This window comes from Protobothrops mucrosquamatus, unplaced genomic scaffold (genome assembly GCF_001527695.2).
Source record: "Protobothrops mucrosquamatus isolate PMUCROS unplaced genomic scaffold, P.Mucros_1.0 scaffold486, whole genome shotgun sequence".
NCBI lineage: Eukaryota > Metazoa > Chordata > Lepidosauria > Squamata > Viperidae > Protobothrops > Protobothrops mucrosquamatus.
Window position 1 is genome coordinate 10,829 of NW_015386805.1, and position 24,430 is coordinate 35,258.

The window sequence follows — 24,430 nt, forward strand, 5'->3', positions numbered from 1 at the left end:
AAAACTTAACTCCCACCTAATGTTCCCTTCTCAAAAAAAAAAAAAAAAAAAAAACCAGCAAGGAAGCAGATAAGTGAACTAATATATGGAAAAATGAGGTAAACTTTTCAGTTTGTTTTTATCTTATTCAATAACTGAGGGTGTTACAAACATTCAGTCTCCTCCTTTTTGATGCATCACTTTTCTCTGGTTTTTCCCTACCCTTTTTCATATATAACTCAAGGTGATGAACAACCCTCTGAGGTGAGCTGGGCTGAGAGAGAGTGAGTGGCTCAAAGTCATCCAGCCTATTTTTCATGTCTAAAGTGGGATTAGAATTTACAGCTTCTTGAGCCAACACTTTAATCACTACATCAGACTGGCTCTTTAGCTAAAAACTTAAATAAAAACATTTAATTAACATTTAATTCATGTATTGAATCACTTAATTAAAACAATTAAAATATAGCCTTACTTAAAAAAAAACTAATATTAATGGAAATAGTTATAAGACCCCAGGTGGTGTCAGTTCCACTAGGTAGGCCAGACCAGTAAATCAATTTCATAGAAAGGCTAAAACTACTTTTATTGAAATTAGCTGTAATAACACAATTTTTCAAACCTAACGCTGCTGTATCTCCTCTCCCTGCTTATACTCCCATGATTTAATGAAGCATCTACCTGAGCCTCTGCCAAATATTATATGTCTGTTGTGGACTTAAAACACCTTTCATCTTTCATCACTTTGGTAAGAAATCTTGTGTATCTCCATGAAAGCCATCTTCCTTAGTCTTTCTAGGTGGCAAATACAATCTAAAAAGATGTCCTCTCCTTTTGTGAATCCTATTCAAGTAAATGTCTTCTTTAATATGATGACTACTATCCTTCAAGAGCACTTTTTGCCAAGATGGAATTGAACTTTATTCTTTCTCTCCAAGTATAGGATTGTGTCCAGTATGGGTGGGAAATCTCTAACTCTTCGAGACTATGTTGGACTCCAAAATCATCATCCTAGTTGATGGTCATAATGAAAGAAAGTATGATACAATCATCTGAAAGGACATCTGATGTCCTTTCAGCACATCAAGCTAGTTTATTTGTAAATACGAAAACTAAAGGCTTATATTAAATGTACTTTTAATTGCATTGGCCTAGCTCTTATTTTCATTACATCATAGCAAGTGTTAACTATTATTCAGCAGAGCTTCTTAGAGTTTTAATTCTTAGCTATTTTGTATAATCCTATTCCTTTCAATAAATGGAAAAACAACCCATTATCTCCTTTTCTGCCATGTTAAAATGAAGAGGGGTAGGGAAAATGCACAGAATCAATCAAAGATACTGACTGCGGAATATATGTGTAAAAGTTTACATAATGATTCTACTAATTGAAGGCCAAATTCTCAGATATTGGGTTGGAAGATGATCCTAATATATGACTGTTAATGTAAGTAGGTTACAGATGGATTTAAATTCATTTACTAAAGACATCACACTGCTTTTTCGGGATTCAAGGGCCATGAGGATATCTGACTGCAGAGTATTGTGGGATGGATTCATCATTCCAGCAGTTGCCCCAGGCTGGTTTAGACAAGGAAGGCTGGGGTCAAGATGTCCATTTGGAGTCATGGGAACTGCACAAAGCTTTGGATCTGAGAAAAAACAAAAACAAAACAGACAAAACACAGAGAGAAAGAGAGATAATACCCAGGGAGGATATTTTTTAAAGCAATTTGTGCTTTAAAATAAACAGTTCAATATACATATATTCTAATTCTGTAGTTATGCCTCTAGAAAACAAGGAACAATATGGAAATAAATTAATTCCTCTTTCCTCCTGCTCCTATTCTAACAATGTTTTATGCTATGCTTATAGAAGCTTGGAAATATTTGATGAAACTCTGCACCATTTGAGTGAGAAAAAAACCCTTATCCTTTAACATTTGCTTAACATTTACCACCACGGGTTTCTTTCATTGTAACAGAATGAGAACTACTAGACAAAGGTAGTCCAGTGTTAACAGTTCAGAAGTAAATTTGTGCTGAATACACAGGCTGCTAGCCACTATGATACCAGAATGACAAAATGTATGTCATGAAATCACAAAGCAAGCACCACACTTTTGCTCCTGCAATGCAAGTATATAAGGGTGAAATTTGTGTCATCATTTTATTTGCACATTTTATCCCAAATCCCAAATTTAGTAAAAGTAAGCAGAAAGGTTTAATTGGAATGGTGCCATGTATTTTCCATTCTTCAGATGAGTTGGAGACTATAATTGCCATCATTCCCAGCTAGCATCAAATTATGTATATGCACTGCAAATTTAGGTAAACAACAATGAGATATACTGGGCTAGGAAAGAAAGCTAAAGACCAGCAGTAATTTGTGGCACTGGATATCATTCTCAGTCCTTCTTTTGATTGAAAAGGGGGGAAATGGATTTTTATAGCCATTGTCATGTATGGTGCAAAGCTGGAGTGAAAAAAACATACGACATTACTCAGAAAAATACTGCAAAATGCAATTTCTCATTTGTGTTTGGTCTTCAAATGCTAAAGTTCTAATTTCCTTTTTTAGCCTTTGTTTCCAAGTGATTGCTTGAATTAATCTTTCTTAGATCTTTTGAACTCCTTCCAATATAGATTCTTCCTGCAAGTTGAGTTAGCTTTATAATCTATATAATTGGGCTTCCTCCCGCTCTTTTAAAATATTCTGAATTGTTAACTTTGGCAAAAAAACCCCTTTTGTAGTCAAGGGTCATGCTTGATGCTTTTAAGGTGGCTCTGGCTTGCAAAATGTATAGAATTGTATCACTTGTATGGGCCTGGGCTTTTGTTTTTGTGATATACTTGTTTTAGAGCTTATACAACAGTTGTCATCTGTTTCCATCTCAAAATGTCAGAAAATTGTACCATTGCTTTTCAGCAATCATGACTCCAAGGGCAGCATCTGACAAGCTTCATGTAATACTAGGTTCATTGCTCTCCCCAAATGTACTGATCAATTTCTTTCATCTTGGCTTTTACTGATTTAATTCATCCAAAAGTTGGTGTTACTAATCAGTAGCCATTACATATTTTGTTATGTTTTTGAAAGTTATTATTTTTTTGTGCCGTTGGAACATTAGGGGTCTGATTGAAACTCAACTGAGAAATTGATTTGAACACCTTTATAATCATTACTGTTGTTCCCAGGGCTTTTTTTTCTCATAGAACGCCCAGAACGGAGTTCCGGCACCTTTTTTGGATGGAACCTTGTAGGGTAGGCAAGGCGGGTTGTATGACATGTGTGAGTTCCGGCACCCTTTTTTTTTTTTTTTTTTTTTTAGAAAAAAAGCACTGGTTGTTCCAATAAAATTATTTTAATTTTATCAGGATTGCCTAAGCCTCTGTTGCATTCTGAATTAAGTTATTCATGCATCTTGGATAGAGGAAATGGCATCTGAATTTCTGCAGTGTAATACAGCAAATATTCCTTAGAAAAATTTGAGAACTGGAAATGTAAATGGACTGAAGGATTCATCTCTGTGGATCCAGAGCATATCTTGGAGAGGAAAGAAGGAAGGAAGGAAGGAAGGAAGGAAGGAAGGAAGGAAGGAAGGAAGGAAGGAAGGAAGGAAGGAAGGAAGGAAGGAAGGAAGGAAGGATACTTTCCAAGATGTTATATGCTTTTATATAGACATATACATTGTGTATTCCCTGCTAATACCTGAACTATCCTGGAACTTGTCAAATTCTTCAATATTTGATGAACTCTGGTCCTCATCTGAATATGAGCGGTTAGCATCACCCTGCATTGGGAAAATAAATGCAAAGACCTGGGAATTGTGAGCATCATGAGAGCAACAGAGTGATTTCCCTTTGATTTCAGAGAATTGCAAAGGTGGAAAAATACTTTATGGAAATAATTGGACAATATACCTCTACATGAAAGAAATAATAGCATTCAGATGATTAGATATGAAGGAATGTCTGAACGGTTCAATTTTCTCTTTTTCTTTCTTTATAAAATTTATATTGCTGCCTACTCGCTCACAACAATTTAAGGTGGCTTAGAGGAAATAAAAGCACAACATAAAAGAAATAAAAATAATAAAAATTAAAAATAATAGCATAATAATCCCCCACCCTCACCCCAGCGACAACATACACTCATACCAGCCATTTAATGGGCTCCATCCCACTCTGGGTTCCCCAGGCCTTCTGAAAGAGTGTCAGAGTGGGGGCCAGTCTAATTTCCGGAGGGATGATTTTTCAGAGGGAGGGAGTCACCACAGAGAAGGCCCTTCTTCTGGGTCCTGCCAGATGTATCTCCTTAGTGGACAAGACCCACAACATTCCTTGCCTCCCCACTCTAGTGGGTCGGATGTGACCGGCTAGAGACGATCCCTCAGATAACCTGGTCCCAAGCCATAAGAGCTTTAAAGGTGACAACCAGCACCTTGAATCGCACCTGGAAGCATATAGGCAACCAATGCAATTCCTGCAGGAGAGGTGACACATGTGCATACCGAGATCTGCACAAACCATGTGGGCTGCTGCATTTTGCACCAACTGGAGCTTGTGGGGCTTTTCAAGGGTAGCCCCATGTACAGAGCATTGCAATAGTCAAGACAGAAGGTGATTAGGGCTTGTGAGTAAGGATTTCTGGTCTAGGAAAGGGAGTAACTGGTGCACAACCCACAGTTGCACAAAGGCTCTCCTGGCCACGACTGCCGCCTACTCTTCGAGCAGGAGTTGCAAGTCCAGGAGAACCCCCAGATTATGCACTGGGTCTGTTTGGGGCAGTGCCACCCCATCCAAGACCAAAGGTGGCAATTCTCCATGGACCAAAGAACCCCAAACTCAGAGCCACTCAGTTTCAACCCGTTGCTCCCCATCCAGCCCCTAATAATCCCACATGCTCCTTCAGGTTGGACCTATTACAGATCTCTTCTCTGTGCCAATGTCATCAGCCTGGACCTAAGAAATGTGCCTTTTCCCTGGTAGCATCTATCTCCATGAAAGTCCCCTTCACCTCCAGATGCTATGCTCCTTCTAGTCTTTTGTAAGGCATTAGGAACCTTACTCCCCCCCCCCAGATATTTGGATGTGCCCATCCTGGGACATAGTATTCATAAGGTTTGACAGCTTCTTTTTGTTTTGGTTTGGTTTTTGTTGACTAGTCACTTTGAGGAGTGAGCAGCCATATAAACTGATCAAATAAATCAGTAATATTTTTGTATGCATTTCTGATTTGAGCACTGCATCACAATGCAGATTTTAAAAAGCAAGAAAATAGATTGAGTTCATTAAATTCTATTCCAAATACATGTCTTTTCTATCCTGAGATGTCATATACTCATGAATTGGTAGTCATAATTTTCCAAGATTACTCCCAATAAAACATGATTTAAAACCATCTCCCTCCATTCTGTATTTATCAGATGTGTCAGAATGCAGCTCCCAATAGCTCCACCTCATGGAAACTGTATGTATTGGTGGAAGTGATAACAGCTATTGTTTAAGGCAATGCCTGCTTGGCAAGGATTGACTTATAAGTCATTGGAAATCTGACCCTGAATCTCTCCCTTATTTGCAACCAACCTTCCTGAAAGCAATCACTGTAGCAACTCACCTCTGCCTGGAATCCCTCCACTAGGATGGCTACCAGTAGGTTGAAGAGAACATAATTTCCAAACGTCATGAGAGCCACAAAATAAAGTGATGCCCATGGAGAGGTTGAGGCCATGCCATTATAGAGTACAACATTCCAATCCTCCTGTGTCAAAATCTGAATGGTAAAGTTTAAGGTTATATAGTTAAGTCCAGAATAAGTGCATTTGGCAGAAATACGGGATATATATATTTCCAGTAAATAAATAGATAAAAAACAAGATGTACTATCAGAATGATTTGTCAACAGGAAAGGTCTCTAATATTTCTATTTTAATATTGAGCATAACACGGGAAAGGGTGCAATCATGACATGATTTCTATAAACATATGCCTCTAGCTATATGGTACTATGCCATTGTCAGTGGTGATCTCTGGAAAGGACTATATCCACAGATTACTGCAGTGTGAAAGATACAATAGGAAGGGCAGTTCTGCTTGTGAAAGTCAATAGGTTTCAAGTGAAGGTATTATTGTTTATATGATCTCTCTTTTATGGAAAAACAATGGAATACAGTTCTATGATAAGAAGACTGAAAGTTTAAATTGTATGCCCTCTTTGTTCCTTGGACTCACCTGAAATACAGTGACAATGGCCCAAAGTAAGGAGTCAAAGTTTTTCCGGTCAGGGACTGTGTCTCCTGTGTCAGTTCTAAGACTAAATTTACAACCAAAGATGTGCATTCCAAGGATGCTATAGGAAAGAAAAATGTGTTATGGTTTTTAAAAGATTACAGAACATAGAACATCAGAGTTGGAAGGGTCTTCTAGTCCAAGCCCCTGCTCAAGCAGGAGACCCTATATCATTTTAGACAGGTGGCTGTCCAGTCTTTTCTTAAAAGCTTCCAGTGATAGAGCACCCACAACTTTTGAAGGCAAGCTGTAAAGCATCAATCAATGTCTGCTTGTTTTCAAAGCCTTAAGTAATTATCTAAATTATTCCCTTTCAAAACATGTAGGGTAATCTTTATGAGTTTCCCCAAATGTAAAACAACCCTATGAAATAGAATCAAAATGGAAACTTTAAGTGTCCATAACTGATGGCATTGGTTAGCCTCCTCACTTTTCAGATTCAGACATATCCCCCAAAACCCCCATCAACTTCATTTCTCAATGCAACATTGGTAGTAAAAACAATAAGACAGCAAAGCTTAATGATTACCCTGAAGTATTGTGAGATTTATTTTGATTTTCTTCATTCACATTTTAACTGTTCATTTATTAAACTTCTAGCCTTATTGCATTCTTTTATTTAAAGAGAAAGAAATCTGGCTAAACTGAAAAAATACTGAGAGATATCATTGTTCTTGTTTAGAAGGCACTAAAGGTACCTAGCTAATGTACATTAACACAATATTACTCAGCATCCTTTCTCTGAGAACCTTAGCATCCCTAACCAGAATGACTATACTGAACCAGTATGACCATACTGGAATGGTATGATGGAGATTATAGTTCAAAATATCAGGAGAACATTGGTCTAGAACATTTACAGAAAATGAGATTAGGAAAGGCTGGTCTTAGCTATAATTAACTTCTCTTTCTTTTGATCTGAGGTTGAAGGAATCAACATCTGTTCATGCTATAGTCAAAATCTTTCTTTTGCAAACTGCATTGATGTCCTGGACCTCCACATGGGTGGAAGCTACAAGTGGTCTTGAAGGCAGTAGATAGGCTGTAGCCAGCACAACTTATTGGTGCACCTGAACATATAGATATTGCTTTGCCAAAATGGACTTTGTTCATCCAATCTGATCATCTATATGGTAAGTTCACTGGACTGGGATCAGGCAGCAGGCTTTCTCTGTACCAACCTTAGTGCTCTGGAATATGTGTCCCCTTCTTGCTTTTCATAAAGTGATTAAAACCTTTTTATTCCATGAAGCCTTTAACCTTATGTGACTATGAGGTTTTAATTTTATCTTTATTATTTCCTTGGGTTTTTGTTTTGTTGTACATCTTCCAGACTCTGCACATGAATGCACTAACTATGTGTATTAATGGTGCAGCTGGTGTCAGACTGTTACAGTTTAAAATTGCTCTGATGGCTTAGGGCACTCCTGGATATATGAGGTTAAATTCTCTCTGTTCCAGTCAGCATAAATATTGTTGAAAATTCTAGGAGTTTGAGTCTGTATGTCTGGAAAGTACTCAAGATGGGGAAATCAGGTTTAGGCTCAGAGATTTAATTTGCCTTTATTGACATTTTCCTTTCTCAGTGTTTAAGCTAGTAAAATGGAGCCCACCCTATATTAATCTTCCATATTCACTTGTTAGTTCCTTGGTATCTTTCTGCTTCCATTAAAAAATGCTAACCACACATCCTATACAGACCCTACTGTCTTCAGCAAGCATTTCATCTTCCTACCTGAAGATAAAGATAAAGAGCATGAGGAGCATGCAGAAGGTTGCTACATTATCCATTGTCTTCATCAGTACCACAAGTTGACGCCTCAAGGCAGGCATGAATCTCACCAGCTTTAGCACCCTCAACAGCCGGAATGTCCTCAGCACTGACAGGCCACCATCAGCCTGACCTATGATCTCCCAGATGCTGCAGATCCAAATAATCAGAAGAGGACACACAAAAGTGAGAGAGAAACTGCTAAGACCATAATTAGATTGGAAAAATAATAAAAGGGATTCAATAAACAACCCATTTCATTGTCATCTTTCATTAGGTTTAGGTTCTAAGCAGATTCTATGTATGAGAGCATTTGTGAGTGTAAAAGAGATATAATTTCTCCATAAAATGCACTGGAAACTACAAATGAATTGTTTCTGGTAAAATCCAAAGGCTTACGTAATCTTTTATAGAAAGGCCACTGATATTATGGGAGGTGAGAAATCCAGAAGACCTGGAAGGTCCAATCTGATACAACTAAAACAATATCTGACTTAATCATGTGTGATTAAAATACATTTTGTAAATATATGTGTTGTGTGTGGTTTTGTCTAAGAATATATTTATGTGGGTCGGTGTTTTTCTGTGTGTGTACGCATGTGGGTGTGTATCTATAGATATAAATATATCTGAGGAAGTGAAGAGGGTGAACAAGCAAGATCATTAAATGAGCAAATAGTAACAGCAAAGGATTTTGGCAGGAAAGAGTAAAAGAGAAAGAGGATCAAAGGGAAGGTGAGTCAGGGAGAGCACAGGCTACTGATGACTGCTGCTGTTGACTGTTTCCTGAAAGTTACTGATGCACTGATGCACATTGCACTACTGATTGCCCATTGAAGCATCGTTTGTTGCCAACCTATTTGAAGCAACTTCCGGAAAAATATAAGGAAGCAGTTCAAAGAGGACAAACTGAATAAAGAAACAGGGAGCTGTGGATAAACTTAAGGGAGAAGCATTTATTTTTTGTTTTGTTTATTGTTCATATAAAGAATGCAAACTGTTCTTTTGATCTGCAGGTGCTGTGTCAAGTTTGTTTCTTTCCTTAAAGTTGACAATAATTAAACATGCTGCATGTGCAGGCTCACAGCCTGCTGTAAGAGAAGATGAAGAGGCTAGAGGCAAAACTGTCCATTGCTCAGTATAGTGTCAAGATCAAGAGAAATTATTTCTCTCTATTCTGCTTTGATTGGGCCACAAACATTCGGTTCTGAGCACAACATTTTAGAAAATACATTGACAAATGGAACATGTCCAGAGAAAGCAGCCAAGTTAATTAGGGTCCTGAAAGAAAAAAAAAAGTAAGACAAATGGTTGGAGGCATTGAGTATGTTTAGTCTAGAGAAGAGGAGTCTATAGAGACATGATAACTGTCTTCAAGCATCAGAAGGGCTGTCCTGTAAAAGACAGGGCAGAATTGTTCAGAGTTGTTCCGGAAGACACCACAATGGGTTTAAACAATGGAAATTAAATTATAGGGAAATGGATTTCTGTGGGACATCAGGAAAAGTTTCCTAACAGTAAGAGTTTTTCACCAATGGAAAAGACTGCCTGGGGGAAGGCGCTGGACAGTCTTTAACTGGAAATGGTTAAAGTGAGGCTGGCCAGCCATCTGTCACAGATGCTATAGGAATGGCTAGTGAACTGAGCAGCGGAATGAATTAGATAATTTCCAAAGTCCTTTCCTGCCATGCCATGCCATGCCATTGTTTCTTCTATGTATGTATGTGTCTGATCAATAATGAAGATTTCCATCAGTAGCCTCTATATCTAGAAACACAAAAAATCTTTTAAAATATATTCAAACAGATGGCTGGGGCTACATGTAGAGGAAACACCATTGTTTAACTATAGATTAAGGCAGTTTTGTATGTTTCTAAAGATAGGAATTCTAAATATAGAAAGAAGAGATAGAAACTGAATGCCATATCTAGGAATAATGTTTTACTTTACAGGTAGACCTCGTTTTAACAAATGCCCTCTTTAGCAACTGTTCAAAGTTTACAAAGGTCCTGGAAAAATAACTTTTTGATAGCACTTGTGGCCATCACAGTGTCCCCACAGTTACATGATTGAGATTTGTGTGCTTTGCAATCAGTAAGCATTTACAACTGTCACAGTGATCACTATCTGCATGCTTCACAACTAATTTCAGACAAGTAGGATCAATAGAGAAGCTGGCAGTCAAATCACGAGTCTCAGTCATGTAATGTCTCGCCTAACCACTGTGTTGCTTAGCAGCAGTTGCTGGTCCCAATTATGGTCATTAAACAAGGACTACCTCTAGTTATACTGTATTTATAGTTTTGCACAAATTATTTCTTACACTGATTTGGCAATATAGCACTATAAAACTGGAAAAATATTTAGCAAGGATTTAACATGATATTTCTGCTTTCATATTTGACTGCATGCATTTATAGAACAATTATCTGGTCGAGTGACTTCGGCCAGTCACTCTCTCTCAGCCCAACTCTCCTCACAGAGTTGTTGCTTTGAGAAAAATAGGAGGAGGAAGAAATATTAGATATGTTTATTACCTTATTTATAAAAAATAGTAAAGGCAGGATAAAAAAATCAAATAATAAGTAAACATAGACTAACCTGAATATAACTAATGGCAAAATCTGAAATATAATCAAATCTTCAGATTGCCTGACTCTACACATAAATATGGGCAGTTATACTATATTAATTTAAAAGGAAAGCTCAAAATAATGGTGTAAACATAATTCATTACTGGTCATCATTTGCCAGTCCCAGTCCTCACCTTTGGGCAATATGAATTATCACAATGTGGGCACACACATACTTAAAATTAGTAGATATGACTTAGCTTTGATCTACTCTAATCTGGATGGCAAGAATCTAGCTATCATCATCCATTGTTGTTATGCAACATTTCATTATCGATTCAATAAAGATTTGAATTGTCATTACCTGATGATGACAATGATACTGTCAAAAATGTTGTATGGGTTGCGAAGGTAATCAAAGAGACCAAAGGCGGCAAGTTTCAAAATCATCTCCAGGGCAAACATGCTGGTAAACACAACATTGCAAATTTCCAAAATATTTGTCAGCTCCTCTGGCTATAGGCAAAAGAAAGAAGCCAAGACATCAAATGCATTTAGGAAATGTCACATATTTTTCTGGATGGGATACAGGAAATGGGAGCACCTGCATTAAAAAAAAAGACATTTGGAGCCTTTCAAATATCTTCTTCTAAGTGTACAATGAATGTGAACCTCTAAGGCTACCATCTCTCCAACATTTAATGAATGTTGGTATTCCCCCCTCCTTTCTTCCCCTTTTTAATTAATCTCCTTTTTAATTTGTGTGATCTTTTGCTCCAACACTGCAGTGTCTATTAATTTGGTAATTTATTCATTTTTTAAAAAAAATATTTAGCTGCTCAGTACTTGAAGGCAACTGAGGACTGTTCCTCTAATTTTGAAGTAGATGCTGGATTTGCTGTTTTTGCCACAGTAATCATTTATGATGATTTCATGATATAACTCAAAATATTTCCATTGTTACCTTATGACAGTGATGGCGAACCTTTTAGAGACCGAATGCCCAAAAACTGGCCCCGCCCCCGCTCCACCCCCTGCACTGCCCCTGCTCTGCCCCCCATCCCCTGCCCCGTCTGCCCACAGGACCACTCACCACCTCCAGGGCCCGCTGCAGATCGCCCAGACAGCCCAGCAGCGCTATGGTGGCCACACCCTCTGCCCGCGCCCTGCAGCATCAACTGCATGATGGGGTGTGAGGGCAGAGTCTTGTTTACGCTGCCTGGCTGCCATGTCCTTGGCTGCGCTGCTCCGTGTGGGCCACGCTTGAGGGTGACTCTCCTTCAGGGGGGCTGCTGGAGAGAAGGGGGTCACGGGGGGAGGCAAGGCTGGGGCAACGGCACGTGTGACCACAGAGAGGGCTCCGAGTGCCACCTCTGGCACGCATGCCATAGGTTCGCCACCACTGCCTTATGATATGGTCACTGCTTGTGCAAATTCCACAACACTGTTTTGCAGCAACATTTGTAGTATATTTGTAATCACTGGATTTCTTTTTCTTTTTATATGATAGTATGGCTACAAAACTTCAGGATGATAGAATTGCAATTCTTAAGACACGTGGAAAACACCAAGTTTATGTTTTTTCATTTTGAGAGGATAGAAGGACTCCCTTCATCTTTTACTATCCCTACTATCTGATTTTCTCCATTGTTTCTACTGGCGTTTATCTACTACTACTACTANTAATAATAATAATAAAGTTGGAAGGGACCTTGGAGGTCATCGAGTCCAACCCCCTGCTCAGGCAGGAACCCTACACCATTTCAGACAAATGGCTGTCCAGTCTCTTCTTAAAAACTTCCAGTGTTGGAGCATTCACCGCTTCTGGAGGCAGGTTGTTCCATTGGTTAATTGTTCTAACTGTCAGGAAGTTTCTTCTTAGTTCTAAGTTGCTTCTCTCCTTGATCAGTTTCCACCCGTTGCTTCTCGTCCTGCCTTCAGGCGCCTTACTAGCAACATACTTAGTCCTATTATCATAATCTTTCCTCATTACAGAAAGTCTTCAACTTACAACAGTTCATTTAGCGACCATTCAAAGTTACGTAAGACCATTTTTCACACTTATGACCATTGCAGCATTCGGATGCTACAGCTGGTTCATATTTATGATGGTTGCAAGGTCCCAGAGTCATGTAATCTCCTTTTGCAAACTTTTGATAAGCAAAGTCAATGGAGAAACCAGATTCACTTAACAACTGTGTTACTAACTTAACAATTACAGTGACTCACTTAATAAATGTGGCAAGAAAAGTTGTAAAATGGGGCAAAACTCACTTAACACATTTCTCACTTAGCAACATAAATTTTGGGCTCAATTGTGATTGTAAGTCAAGGACTACCTGTAGTTTCTCAGAAGTGGTCTAACTAATTACTAGAAGGAATATCAACATGCATGAATTAGGCAGCAGTGAAATGTACCACCCCCCCCCAAAAAAAACCAGGGTAACCCAGAAAGAGGGTGCAAAATTTAGCTGAGGAAACATCAAAACAATGTTGCTTATGTTACACAGCATGATAGGTATTTCTGGTATTTTTAAAAAACTATAATTCAGGGCTTTTCAACTGGTGGTACGTGTACCACTGGTGGTAGTTTTGCACCTGGCAGGTGATACCTGACCTCCTAGACAAGTGTAGCGGGGCAGGGGAATGAGCTGAAGCAGCGGCAGCACCGCACAAGCCTGAGGGAGAGTCAGCTGGTGCTGCAAGGCTGTCGGGGCTTGGCAGAAGCCCCAGGATTGGCCTGCGCAACTACATGCTGATCAGCACTTCTGCAGGCTGCAGGGATGAGACAGAGGCCTCAGGATTGGCGCACGCAGTTACATGCTGATCGTTGCACCCAGAAGAGAAAAGGAGGAGGGGGGTGGAGAGAGGAGAGTATATAAAAGGAGGAAGTTTTGGTGGGAATGGGAGAGAAAAAAAGACGACAGGGAAAGAGAAGGGGAAGAGAAAGAGAGATGGAGAAGAGGAGAGGCTTCTTTGAGAAAAGCAGAGGGAGAGAAAGGGATAGAACAGCGCAAAGCTCAATGTCAGAGAAACAGGCACAAGTTTCTCAGTAAAAGTGTGGTAAGTGGGTGTATGGATAGTCCTCATCCTACACGAACACACTTGAGCCCAAAATTTATGTTGCTAAGCGAGAAATTTGTTAAATGAGTTTTGTCCCATTTTACAAACTTTTCTTGCCACATTTGTTAAGTAAATTACTGCAGTTGTTAAATTAGTAACACGGTTGTTAAGTGAATCTGGTTTCCCCATTGACTTTGCTTGTCAGAAAGTTGCAAAAGGGGATCGATCACATGACCCTGAAACATCATAAATATGAATCAGTTGCCAAGCCTCTGAATGTAAATCACATGACCCTGGGGATACTGCAACAGTTATAAATGTGAAAAATGGTCATGTCACTTTTTTCAGTGCCATTGTAACTTTGAACAGTCACTAAGTGAACTGTTGTAAGTTGAGGACTACCTCAAGTGTACTTTATCACTTTTTCCTTTTTCTTTTTTTGGGGGGTCATCGAGTTTTTGACACCTTGCTAGGCGACTGGTGGTACTTGAATATTGCCATATCCTAAAAGTGGTACAATCTGTGAAAAGGTTGAAAAGCCCTACTATAATTTAATTTAATCTGGAAGGTACCAAGGCCGTATACTTAGCCCACATAAATATTATAGAAAATGACAATGTAGGGTCCATAGAAAGCTGTTTTATCCAATGGGAATTTGCTTTATTTGTGAACTACAGCATGACAGCCAGTTTAACATAGTTGTTAAATGTCCTTAAACATCAAGGTTTACTGGATGAATATGAGGTAGTCATTCTTTCTTAGCTAATTTATTAACCTTGTAATAAATCTGGAAAGGAAGTGGTCTGTATGTTACCTTGAACTTATAGATACAAGGAATGATGGTGATAATAATGATGATATAATATACCTATAATAGTCTATGAAGTCTACAGCAAAATTCTATGCTCTACTAAAACTGTGTCACTCAAGTTGCTTCTAGTTTATATGTGAATTATATAGACTGGGATTACCACAGTATAGAAACCAGAAATGAAAGAACCAGAGAGTCTGATAGCACATTTAGCACTAACACATTTTATTATAAGGCATAAGTTTTCATGAGCTGCAGCTCACTTTATCAAATGTGTGAAGTAGCTTTCAGAACTAGAAGTGTTCTGCACAGAATAATTATTAGTCTTTCCTTGCTACCATGTTTCTTACTTAAAGCTAGAGAATAAAATTATTAATCCTTGTGTGCATAGAAAATTAGGATCAGGTTCAGGATTTTTACACTATCCTTTCCTAGTCCAGATGTTTTAGATTACAATTCCTATTATTCTCATTCACGGTGATAATAAAATATGCATCTGGCTAAGAAAATGGAAATTACATTCAGTGGATACCAATTTGGGAAAGGCTACTTCAAAGCCATCCAGGAAATTACAAATAACATTCACTTACTGAAATAGGAAAATGCAATTCTACTTTGCTGAAAGAACAGAAGGATCTATTCCCTAGCTACCTGCCCTTCAATCTTTTTCTCAGCATCAGCATCCCAGTTCCTGAGTGCTGGGTTCACACAATCACCTCTTTATTTCATCAAGTGATTTTGACAACTGCTGCCCAAAAATGTTTATTTTCTCCATAGCTTCTTTTTTCAATTCCACACTTCATTGTGGAATGCGATCAGTGACATTATATTAATTTGAATTATACTAATTATAATTACACTAATTTGAATATTATACTAATATTATACTAATATGGCAAAAAGGGTGCATGTAAGGAAATGGTACACTTATCCCATGCCAGAGATTTGATTGCAATTCCCAATTCCCCTAAAAACAAAATCAAAAACAGAATTAGAGGAGAGGAGCAGATGATTGACTCAATTTCCATCTGCTTCATGTTTCTCTAGCAACACAGAACACACACAGACACACACAGAGACACCCACACCCACAACCACTCAAGCTCTGAAATCAGTTTCAATGTGGCTTGCTCCCACATGAACACTCATAGGATTGAACCTAAGAATGTACACTGCAATAATGCAATTTACTTTTAAGAAATATGCAAAGTATAAAACTTTCTGCATTTTCTTTAAAACCAGCCATTTTGGATAGCAGTGAGAAATTCCTCACATGAAGTGCTTCTTTTTTACCCCCACCCCCAGCCCTGGGGATCACAGAGATCAACTTTCCTGTTCAAGTAATCTCTAGATAAATTGGAAATCCAGCTGAGCAATTATGGAGGGAAACAGGTAGGGAAAGATTGCTTTGGCCTATCATTTCCTCTCAATATTCCCCAAATCCCCAACTCATTCTTCTGAAGTGATTACTTTCTTAATATTTCACTTTTTCATAGATTTCTTTACATTATTTTTGGGATGACTATGATTTCCATTAATTACAGAGTTAATGTTTATAAAACAGTAGACAGACATGTCAAACTTGCGACGTCATGTTTTGCCATTGCCGGCAATGGGGTGGGCACGGCTTCCACGTGACGGCCAGTGGGCCGGCAGTTTGACATCCCTGCAGTAGAAGTTCTTTGGCCTCAGCTGAGGAGGTGATAAGAAGTAACTACAGAAAGCAAATTCATTCCCCTATTTTTCAGCTGGGGAGCAGGAAGACATCACACTGCTTTTTAAAATCAACATACTTGTCCAACACAATCTCTGCTGAACTTAAAGTAACCAATGTAGCCTTATGTAATGTACAAGCCATGAGGTTCATGGCTTATACATTACATAAGTTATTGAAAATAAACATTCCTGCACATCTGTCTAAGGATGCATGCAGTTGCCAAACTTAAAAAACAAAAAATGAAACTCATAACATTAACTCTGAAATGGTAGTGTGATTTCCCAGTTTTACTACGGTAGCAATATTGTAGGATGGCTTGTGGCATGCATCCATGATAGACTAAAAAATGATGAAACATATGGGACCTTTCAGATTTAACCTACAATTGTAGCCCTATAACTGGTATATGGCATTTCACTGTATTAAATACACAGTGGATATTGCACTGTTTTATTAAAGGGTGTATCCTGAAAGACAGTTTGCATCTAGAAATACTGCCAACCAGTATGCCCCGAGAGCGTTCCAGTGAATATGTTACCTCCGACTTTTCCTTAGCTAAAGTAAAATTTCCTTATTAAACCCAGAACTATCTAAACACTTCTGTAATTCTATTTTAGCCTTTGTGTTAAGATCTTTCAAAGAAGCACGAGTCAGGAAAGCCAGGTTTGTAATTCTTCATTTTCAAAGAGTAATGCTGTGCACCTACTCTTTGCAAAATGTTATGACATATGACACTCTGTGTGAGTGTGTGTGTGTGTGTGTGTGTGTGTGTGTGTGTGAGAGAGAGAGAGAGAGAGAGAGAGAGAGAGAGAGAGAGAGAGAGAGAGAGAGAGAGAGAGAGAATGAGACGGGGGTGGGTGGGTGGTGGTTTCTGGCTGACCTGAAATGATTCAGGAAAAGAGTTTCATTGTGAAATATATATCTTTATGGATATAAATATCAATTTTTATTCTGACATCAGTCTCCACAGCATATATCACATTGCATATTTTGCATTTTACTTCTTATGTTGATCTTTGAAAAAGTGAATGGGGAAACAAGAAGCTGTCTTAAGTTTAATTAGCAATTATAATTGCCTATAATTACTTGGTGTGATTCTTTAGTCTTCAATTTGGATTATCATTTTGTAGAATGCTTTCCATTTTTGCTTTCTCCAACCAGAGGAGGCATAAGGGCTTAGGTCCACTTTCAATTTAGCACAGAATGATGTCCTGAGCTTTTATGTCCAATCTTTTAATTCTCAGATAACACAACACCCTATGTTTTATTGAAACATCTTTCCTGATCCATTAAAAACCAGGAATGAGAGTCCAGCTTCTCTTACTCAGTGTTTACAGAGGGTTAAAAAAAAGTGAAAATGGTATCACAATCATGCAATTGAAGCCCCCTCTCCCCTTTTACATGTGATTGATGAAGTTAATCAAAATTCCTGGGAGTTTTTCATACTGTGTTCGATGGAACCCTAGGGTTCTGAAAATGACTAAGAAATTAAGGGAAGAAAAAGTCATTTTCTGTCTCTATAACTTTGCTCTAAATTGGGGGGGGTGTCTGATTTTTTCTTAAACTACTGATGTCACAGCCTAAAAATGTTTGAAAACCCCTGGTTTCTTCCATTTGGCAAGCATAATAAACTATATCAAGAAATTACTGTAAGCATAAACTAAATTACAAAATTAGAAATAAAAAAATATAACACTGTCCCAACATAGATATAGGTACACATCCAGGTGAACTAAGTAAACATTGCTGATACTGCTTTCCATTTAGATGTATACCTGTGTGTGTTTATATGTGTGAGCTATACACACAAATACACTACAGCGGAATTTTGATAAGAAAGAAAGAAAGAAAGAAAGAAAGAAAGAAAGAAAGAAAGAAAGAAAGAAAGAAAGAAAGAAAGAAAGAAAGAAAGAAAGAAACTGTATTCATTTTGATTCCATCCAAACAATTATATCAGTAACCATAAGAAACTGAATGTGGCATCTAGATTATAAGAAGGGATTGTTCTCTTTTTCTTCCATTGACATACTGTAGCTGCTGTTTACTTTTTCTGTACCATATTGAGGAACTGATGTTTTAAAAGTCATGCTTGCTTGTCCATTACAGAAAAGGTCATTTGTTCCTGCTCACTCCCTATTCCTCCTTGCAATGGGTTTTTCTAGCAACGGTGTACATGTTTTTCTTTTTCTAATGGGCCTTTTTGTAACAGAAAATGAGTCCACTCAAGGAGCTGGGCAAAAAGAGAGGAACATCCAGAGGACTGAATAAACAAAAGAAACTAGAAAAAGAAAGTGGAACACAACAGAATAAGAGATAATTGAAAGTAAAACGAACAAACAGAATATGATTCAAAGAGAAGCAAAGTGAAAAGCATGAAATGGATAATTGAAGTACTATTGAAACAAACTATTGCTTATTTGCATTGAATGATTATATTAAATTACAATTTAAACATCATCAAGTAAATTGCTATTTCTTTTTGTGTTGTGTTGTGTTATGAACCACTATATGCTTCATCTGTCAGTGAATGTGATATATAAATTAAAGTCAAAACATCAGCAGGAACAAGAGATAATTAAGGTAGAAAGCTAAAGAATGGAAAGTAGTAAGAGGAAAATGTAATTCATAATTACAACCAGCCAGCTAGCTTGAGAAAAACAGCTTTATTGGGCAAAGAAAGATCCTCCATTTCTTCAAAGATACAAAATTAGAGTGATGTCATCACTTGATTTATGACCTAAGTGCCAAAAGGAACTCTTACAAAACATTCCAGAAAATATTTCTGAAATCACTATTGAGACTTTAAAATCCCAACTAACCTTTGTTTAGGGAACAACAAAATGACCCATTTCAGCAGCACAACTTCAGGTTATTTTTGTTTTGGAGAAGGTTAGAGGAGTTAAGGTGACAATGGTAGTGGTGTGCCTCCCAGCGGATTGGCTTCCATTCTTAGTCTTAGAAAGAAAATATTTTTTTAAAAAAACATAAACCCAATTCCAACCAACCTCCCCCCCAAAACCATTCCACCCCTACCCCAAAACCCCCACTCCAAACAGAAACCCACAAAACACAAAAACTCAATCAACAGAAACAGTCTGGTCAAACCTCTTCAATGTATTATGTAATGGCCTCCTAGGCCTCTCCAGAAGAGTTAGAGTCATGAAAACACAGATATCTCATGGTATCTTTTTGTGGTGTAACAAGTGGTATGTAGACAATCAGACGTTTACACAAACTAAGGCAGGAAAAATAAGAATTTTCATTCTGTATGTAATTGTTAGCACCTTCTGATTTCCCTTAAATTATTGTATTGTTGCAAAAGATAAAAGTAAAGGAGGAAAAGGGGAAGCAGGAGAAGAACAAGAGATTTATTTAGGAAGCCAGAAGTATTTGAACCTCATAATCTAAGATGGGTCTAAAATGATCAGACTAATGACCACAATAGAACAACCATGCTTAGAATTGACAATGAAGACATTAAAGTTATGAATAGCTTCTGTCTTTTAGGATGAATAATCAACAGTAAGGGAAAAGCGGTCAAAAATTATGCTGCAGACTAGACTTTGGTAGGGTAATCATGAAGGCCTTGGAAAGCATATTCAGGTACATCTGTATGTACATATTCAGGTACATCTGTATGTACAAAAAGCCATGGTATTCCCTGTGACACTCTATTAAAGCCAAAGATGGATTTTTAAAAAGTAAGATGAGAAAAGTGTTGATGCTTTTGAACTTTGATGTTAGGGAAGATCCTGCAGTCAATTAAATAAACAAATGGATCATCAAACAAATCACTCCACAGTTCTCACTCAAGGTATAAATGACCAACTTCAAATTATCCTACTTCAGATCCATTATGCAAAGACCTTGCTCTCTGAAGAAGGCTCTAATGCTGGGAAAGATAGAAGGAAAGAGAAGACAAGAGCAATCTGCACCAAGATGGATAAATCCAGTTACAATGGTGATGAAGGTACCATTGGAACAACTGAAGGACCAGATTAAGGAAAGATGAACATGGAAGAAAAATCTAACTATGTGGTTACTAAGTGTTGATAATGTTGGCGTATAATCAATTGATTAGTCCAAGGATCCCCAACCCCCAAGCTGCGGGCCACTACTGGGCCATGGCCTATTTGCAACCAGCCATGCAAGTGGCAGGCCAGATTTATATATATATATTTAAAATAAACCATTCTTTTATTTCAGATCTAAACCTTCCTTTCCTTCCTTCTTCCTCCTCTGGATAACTTTTTCCTTGTGTTGAAAGCTTTTTGCATACTAGAAGGTAATTATCCAGACTATCGTCTCCCTTTAGTAACCACCAATTAAAATGTTACCTATTCATGTTCTTTAATCTTCTTTTATGTCAGATCTTTCCCCCCTTTTAAAAAAACGCCACTATTTCTTTTTTTTTATATATATTGCTCTCCTCTGAACTGAACATCAATTTTATTTAGGCTGAGCTGCCTAATCAATCAAGGCTCTCTTAAAAGGCAAATGTCCACACTACCTGATTCATAGTGGATTCCAGACTATGAATATTCCCTAAATCTACAAGACTGTGGGCAGGTTAATCAGCCAATGTGAATAGTCATCATACATGGAAAATGGCATTTTTCATGCTCACTGGCTGCAATCTGATAAAGCATTTATGCAAAATGCATATATATATATAATATTCTTGCCATTTCACAAGACTATCAAACTACAATAACTGTGCCAATTCCAGGTCCTTATGCTTACAACACCAGTCCTTGTTTAGATTACTAGCATTATGGACAATGGCTTAACTGTGCTGAGTTCTTTGCAACCGAAAATGTGATGATGTTAGTAGCTATTGTCCATTGTTTGTAATACATGGAGCTGAATAACTGGCTATGTCTCACCTTGAAATGTTCTAAACAACAAACAGATAGGTTATATTAACTAGTGCCATAAAACAGGTACCAGGCATGCCAGCAGGTTCTTTTTTTAAATATATATTTTATTGTTTTTTTTTAAAAACTAACAACCTGATGCTTAGTAAGGTTCTATAAAGGGCAAAATGATAACAACAGGAAGGCTTTTGCTGAATTTTATTAAAGATAGGACAAGGACAATATAAATGAAGCATTTTTTTCCCCAATATTGCAAATTCCCAAACAAACTAATAAGTATGCAGAGGAGATAAGGCAGGACATCATCTGCTATGCTGTAGCAGATGTAAAGAAGCAGTAAGAAGTGACCTGAACTCAAAGCAAATGCATTGGCAGTTAAGTGTCACAAAAATCATGGTGAGGAATCTTCAGATTGCAACAGGTGAGAGAAACTCTGGCTAAACTGAGGGATTACTGACCCTGTCACTCTCTTCTCTGTCAGGACCACATTCTTTCTTGTTCACATTGTGACAGCAGTGCTTTGCTACATTGTTAACAAGGCTTGCTTACATGTAAAATTCTTAATTGTATCAGTCATAAATTCCCAAGATATCAGCTATCTCCTAGAATGCTGTTATTTGATGGGAAAACAATAGACACCATCAGTTCATTGAGATTTTTCTTATATCCTTTACCTTGTGATAACTCTCAGGATTTTGAAATTTACCACTTTCAGAGATATAGTTGAGGTGCATATTTCTGCAAACCAATGATTAGAGTGGTTCCAATTAGAGCAGAATTAATGATATAGAGCAGAGGTTCCCAACCTTCTGGGCACAAAGGACTGGTTCCATGGAGAGGTTTTTCCACGGACCGGAGGGTGCATGGTTTTGTGTGCTGCCTGCATCTCATGGATGGGGCTTTGCTTGTTTGTGAGGACCGGTTGCAGGCATGCCGTGGCCCAGTACTGGTCCACAGACCGAGGGTTGGGGACCCCTGATACAGAGATATTTTTTAAAAAAACAGAAAGTGATATGTGCTTGGAGAAAAACATAGATAAAAATTTTAACTGAAATATTAATTCATCTTTAAAATACTTTAGGGTCAATAAACTCATAATTTGGATAACATATTACATAGTTAAATTGTTTTAGATATACTGGCTTAGAATTATACTGTTCTATTGATTTATTGTTTTAAAAAGCAGTTGTAGTATTTTAATTGTTTGAATTGTAAACTGCCTAAAGTCACTGACTGACAAGAGAGGCTATGAAAATTGAATGAATGAATGAATGAATGAATGAATACCATCAAAGAGCTACTTCCCACATCTTTGGTATATTTTTTCAATGAGCACCAACGGTATATAGGTTTTTAAATAAGTTACCAAACAAATGTCCCATTAGATAAACTTAAAATTTCTTAAAAGAAATCTAAATCATGATCAAAAGAATATCAGCACTGAAGCAAGCACACATATCAGTTGAGGAACCAAGGCCTTGAGTAGAGTAGAATTAGACTCAACCAATAGCAGAATTCATACATACAATATTATCATTAACCCCCCCTTTTTTTATGACCTACCCCTTAATTTGGGGTAGAGTGAGGGTGACTGGATGGAGTTGAGCGTTTACTGGCCAGATGCCCTTCTGACACCTAGATGGAGTTCATAGCACATATTTTTTTTTCTTTGAGCACTAGGAAAGAAACATCTGCCCCTACCCAGGATTGAACTCTCAACCTCCTGAGTTGGAAACAAGCGTCTTCACCACTTGGCCACCATGCTGCTCACACACATTAAAAAAAAAAGAGTATTATCATTGGCCCCATTTATTGATGTATTGAAACATCACGAAAGGCAGTCTTCTTCGACCTGATGTCCTGCAGATATGCTGCAATCCAATTAATTTAGAGGACATCAGGTCGAAAAAGACTGCCGAAAAAGGGAGCATCTCGGGATATGTTTTTGATGGGGCTGGTATAGTATTACTATGTGCAAAATTATGTCACTTAACCTTTCCTAACTTGTTGCCTTCCAAATATATTAGATTATAACTTCCGCAATCCCTAGATAAATATGTTGCATAGGGTCAGAATGCATAATTTGTTTTAAAAGTAGTCAGAGAATAAGCTTTCCACAGACCACCTACAGTATATTAGGATGCAATAACTGGAAGTATATTATGTGGGGGAACAGAACTAACCTGCAAGAATTAACTGCTGATGATTAACATTTAACACTGAAATGTGCCCATCAATTTACATGAGGCCAAACTAAGGCTCTTCTTGTATGATGTGGAAAAAAATGAAACTATTCTTGGGGGAAAATTGAAGTAAAAACCCTTTAAAAATTGGATTAGTGCATTTTCTCAGAACTGCCTCTATTTAGATTCCAAGCCTGCAGGCAGTGTTTACTTGCTTGTTTGTTTTAATGAAATTATTGTATGGCATCCAGCGCTGAACCACTTTACGGATAATAAGTACAGTCATCATTTGTGCATTTACAATCTCTTAGTGCATTGTTCCCACTTTTAAAATAACCTTTGCAAGAACAAGGGCTGTCAAGCTCCTCTTCGGGAAAAACATCCTGGCTAGAATTACAAAGATTCTAATTCAGATTTTTGAGCCTCACAGATTTGCCTTGAAAACGGCTTGCTCTCCTGCCCCCACTGCAGTCAGCTACGCCTCCTGAGCTTTAGACTGTCAGTACAAACATTTGAGGTTTGGCATAAATGACTTACAGCCCACTCAAGTGACAGTGAAATGGTACCAATCATTAAACGTTAGGGCTTGGACAGTGGAGAGAGCCACATTTATGGATGGGAGAATGCAACCACTTCTTTCTGACATTAATCTAGTCTTCATCAGATAGAAACACATAGGAATGGTGGTTCTTGACCACTCTGTGACTTGGAAAGGCAAAAAGCTTTCTGGAGCTCAATTCACTTGATTCTTTTCTACACTGTTCAGACAGGCTGTGCTTCTCTGTCTCTTAATTAAGCTGGAAATAGTGGCAAGTTGATGGATTTGCTTTGAGCAGAGGGCGAAGTGCCTGTGCTATCCCCAGAGAGCATATTAGAGTAAACCAAATAGACTAAGAATTTCAGTTAGCTAATGAAGGAGAATTGACACGGAAAGAGAGGAAGAGATGGGAGGAGGAGGTGGCAAAGACAAGAATAGGCAGGAAAGGAATGGGCAGTTGAGAGGGATAAAAAGAAGATATATATTTGATGTGAAGGCCAAATACAGAAAGACAAAAAATAAAGAAAACCAAAAGAAAATCACAGAACATTAATATCTATCTAGTTAGAAGTAGAGAAGAGTAAGTTCAGTTCAGGACATCCTCTCATTTTTATTTTTATTTTTTAA

The 24,430-nt window shown here is 37.8% G+C and overlaps 1 protein-coding gene across 1 annotated transcript in view; it reads right to left on the minus strand.

Moving 5' to 3' along the window:
* Positions 1 to 24,430, minus strand: part of CACNA1I (calcium voltage-gated channel subunit alpha1 I) — a gene marked incomplete at its 3' end in the record, with an annotated part of 271,333 nt that overhangs the window by 9,196 nt on the left and 237,707 nt on the right. Inside the window, exons 10-15 of the mRNA XM_029284278.1 lie at positions 10,979 to 11,130; positions 8,006 to 8,191; positions 6,214 to 6,331; positions 5,600 to 5,755; positions 3,692 to 3,773; positions 1,440 to 1,631 (exon numbers count right to left, since the gene is read on the minus strand). Of these exons, the coding sequence (XP_029140111.1) occupies positions 1,440 to 1,631; positions 3,692 to 3,773; positions 5,600 to 5,755; positions 6,214 to 6,331; positions 8,006 to 8,191; positions 10,979 to 11,130 (886 nt within the window). The remainder of the gene's footprint in view (positions 1 to 1,439; positions 1,632 to 3,691; positions 3,774 to 5,599; positions 5,756 to 6,213; positions 6,332 to 8,005; positions 8,192 to 10,978; positions 11,131 to 24,430) is intronic.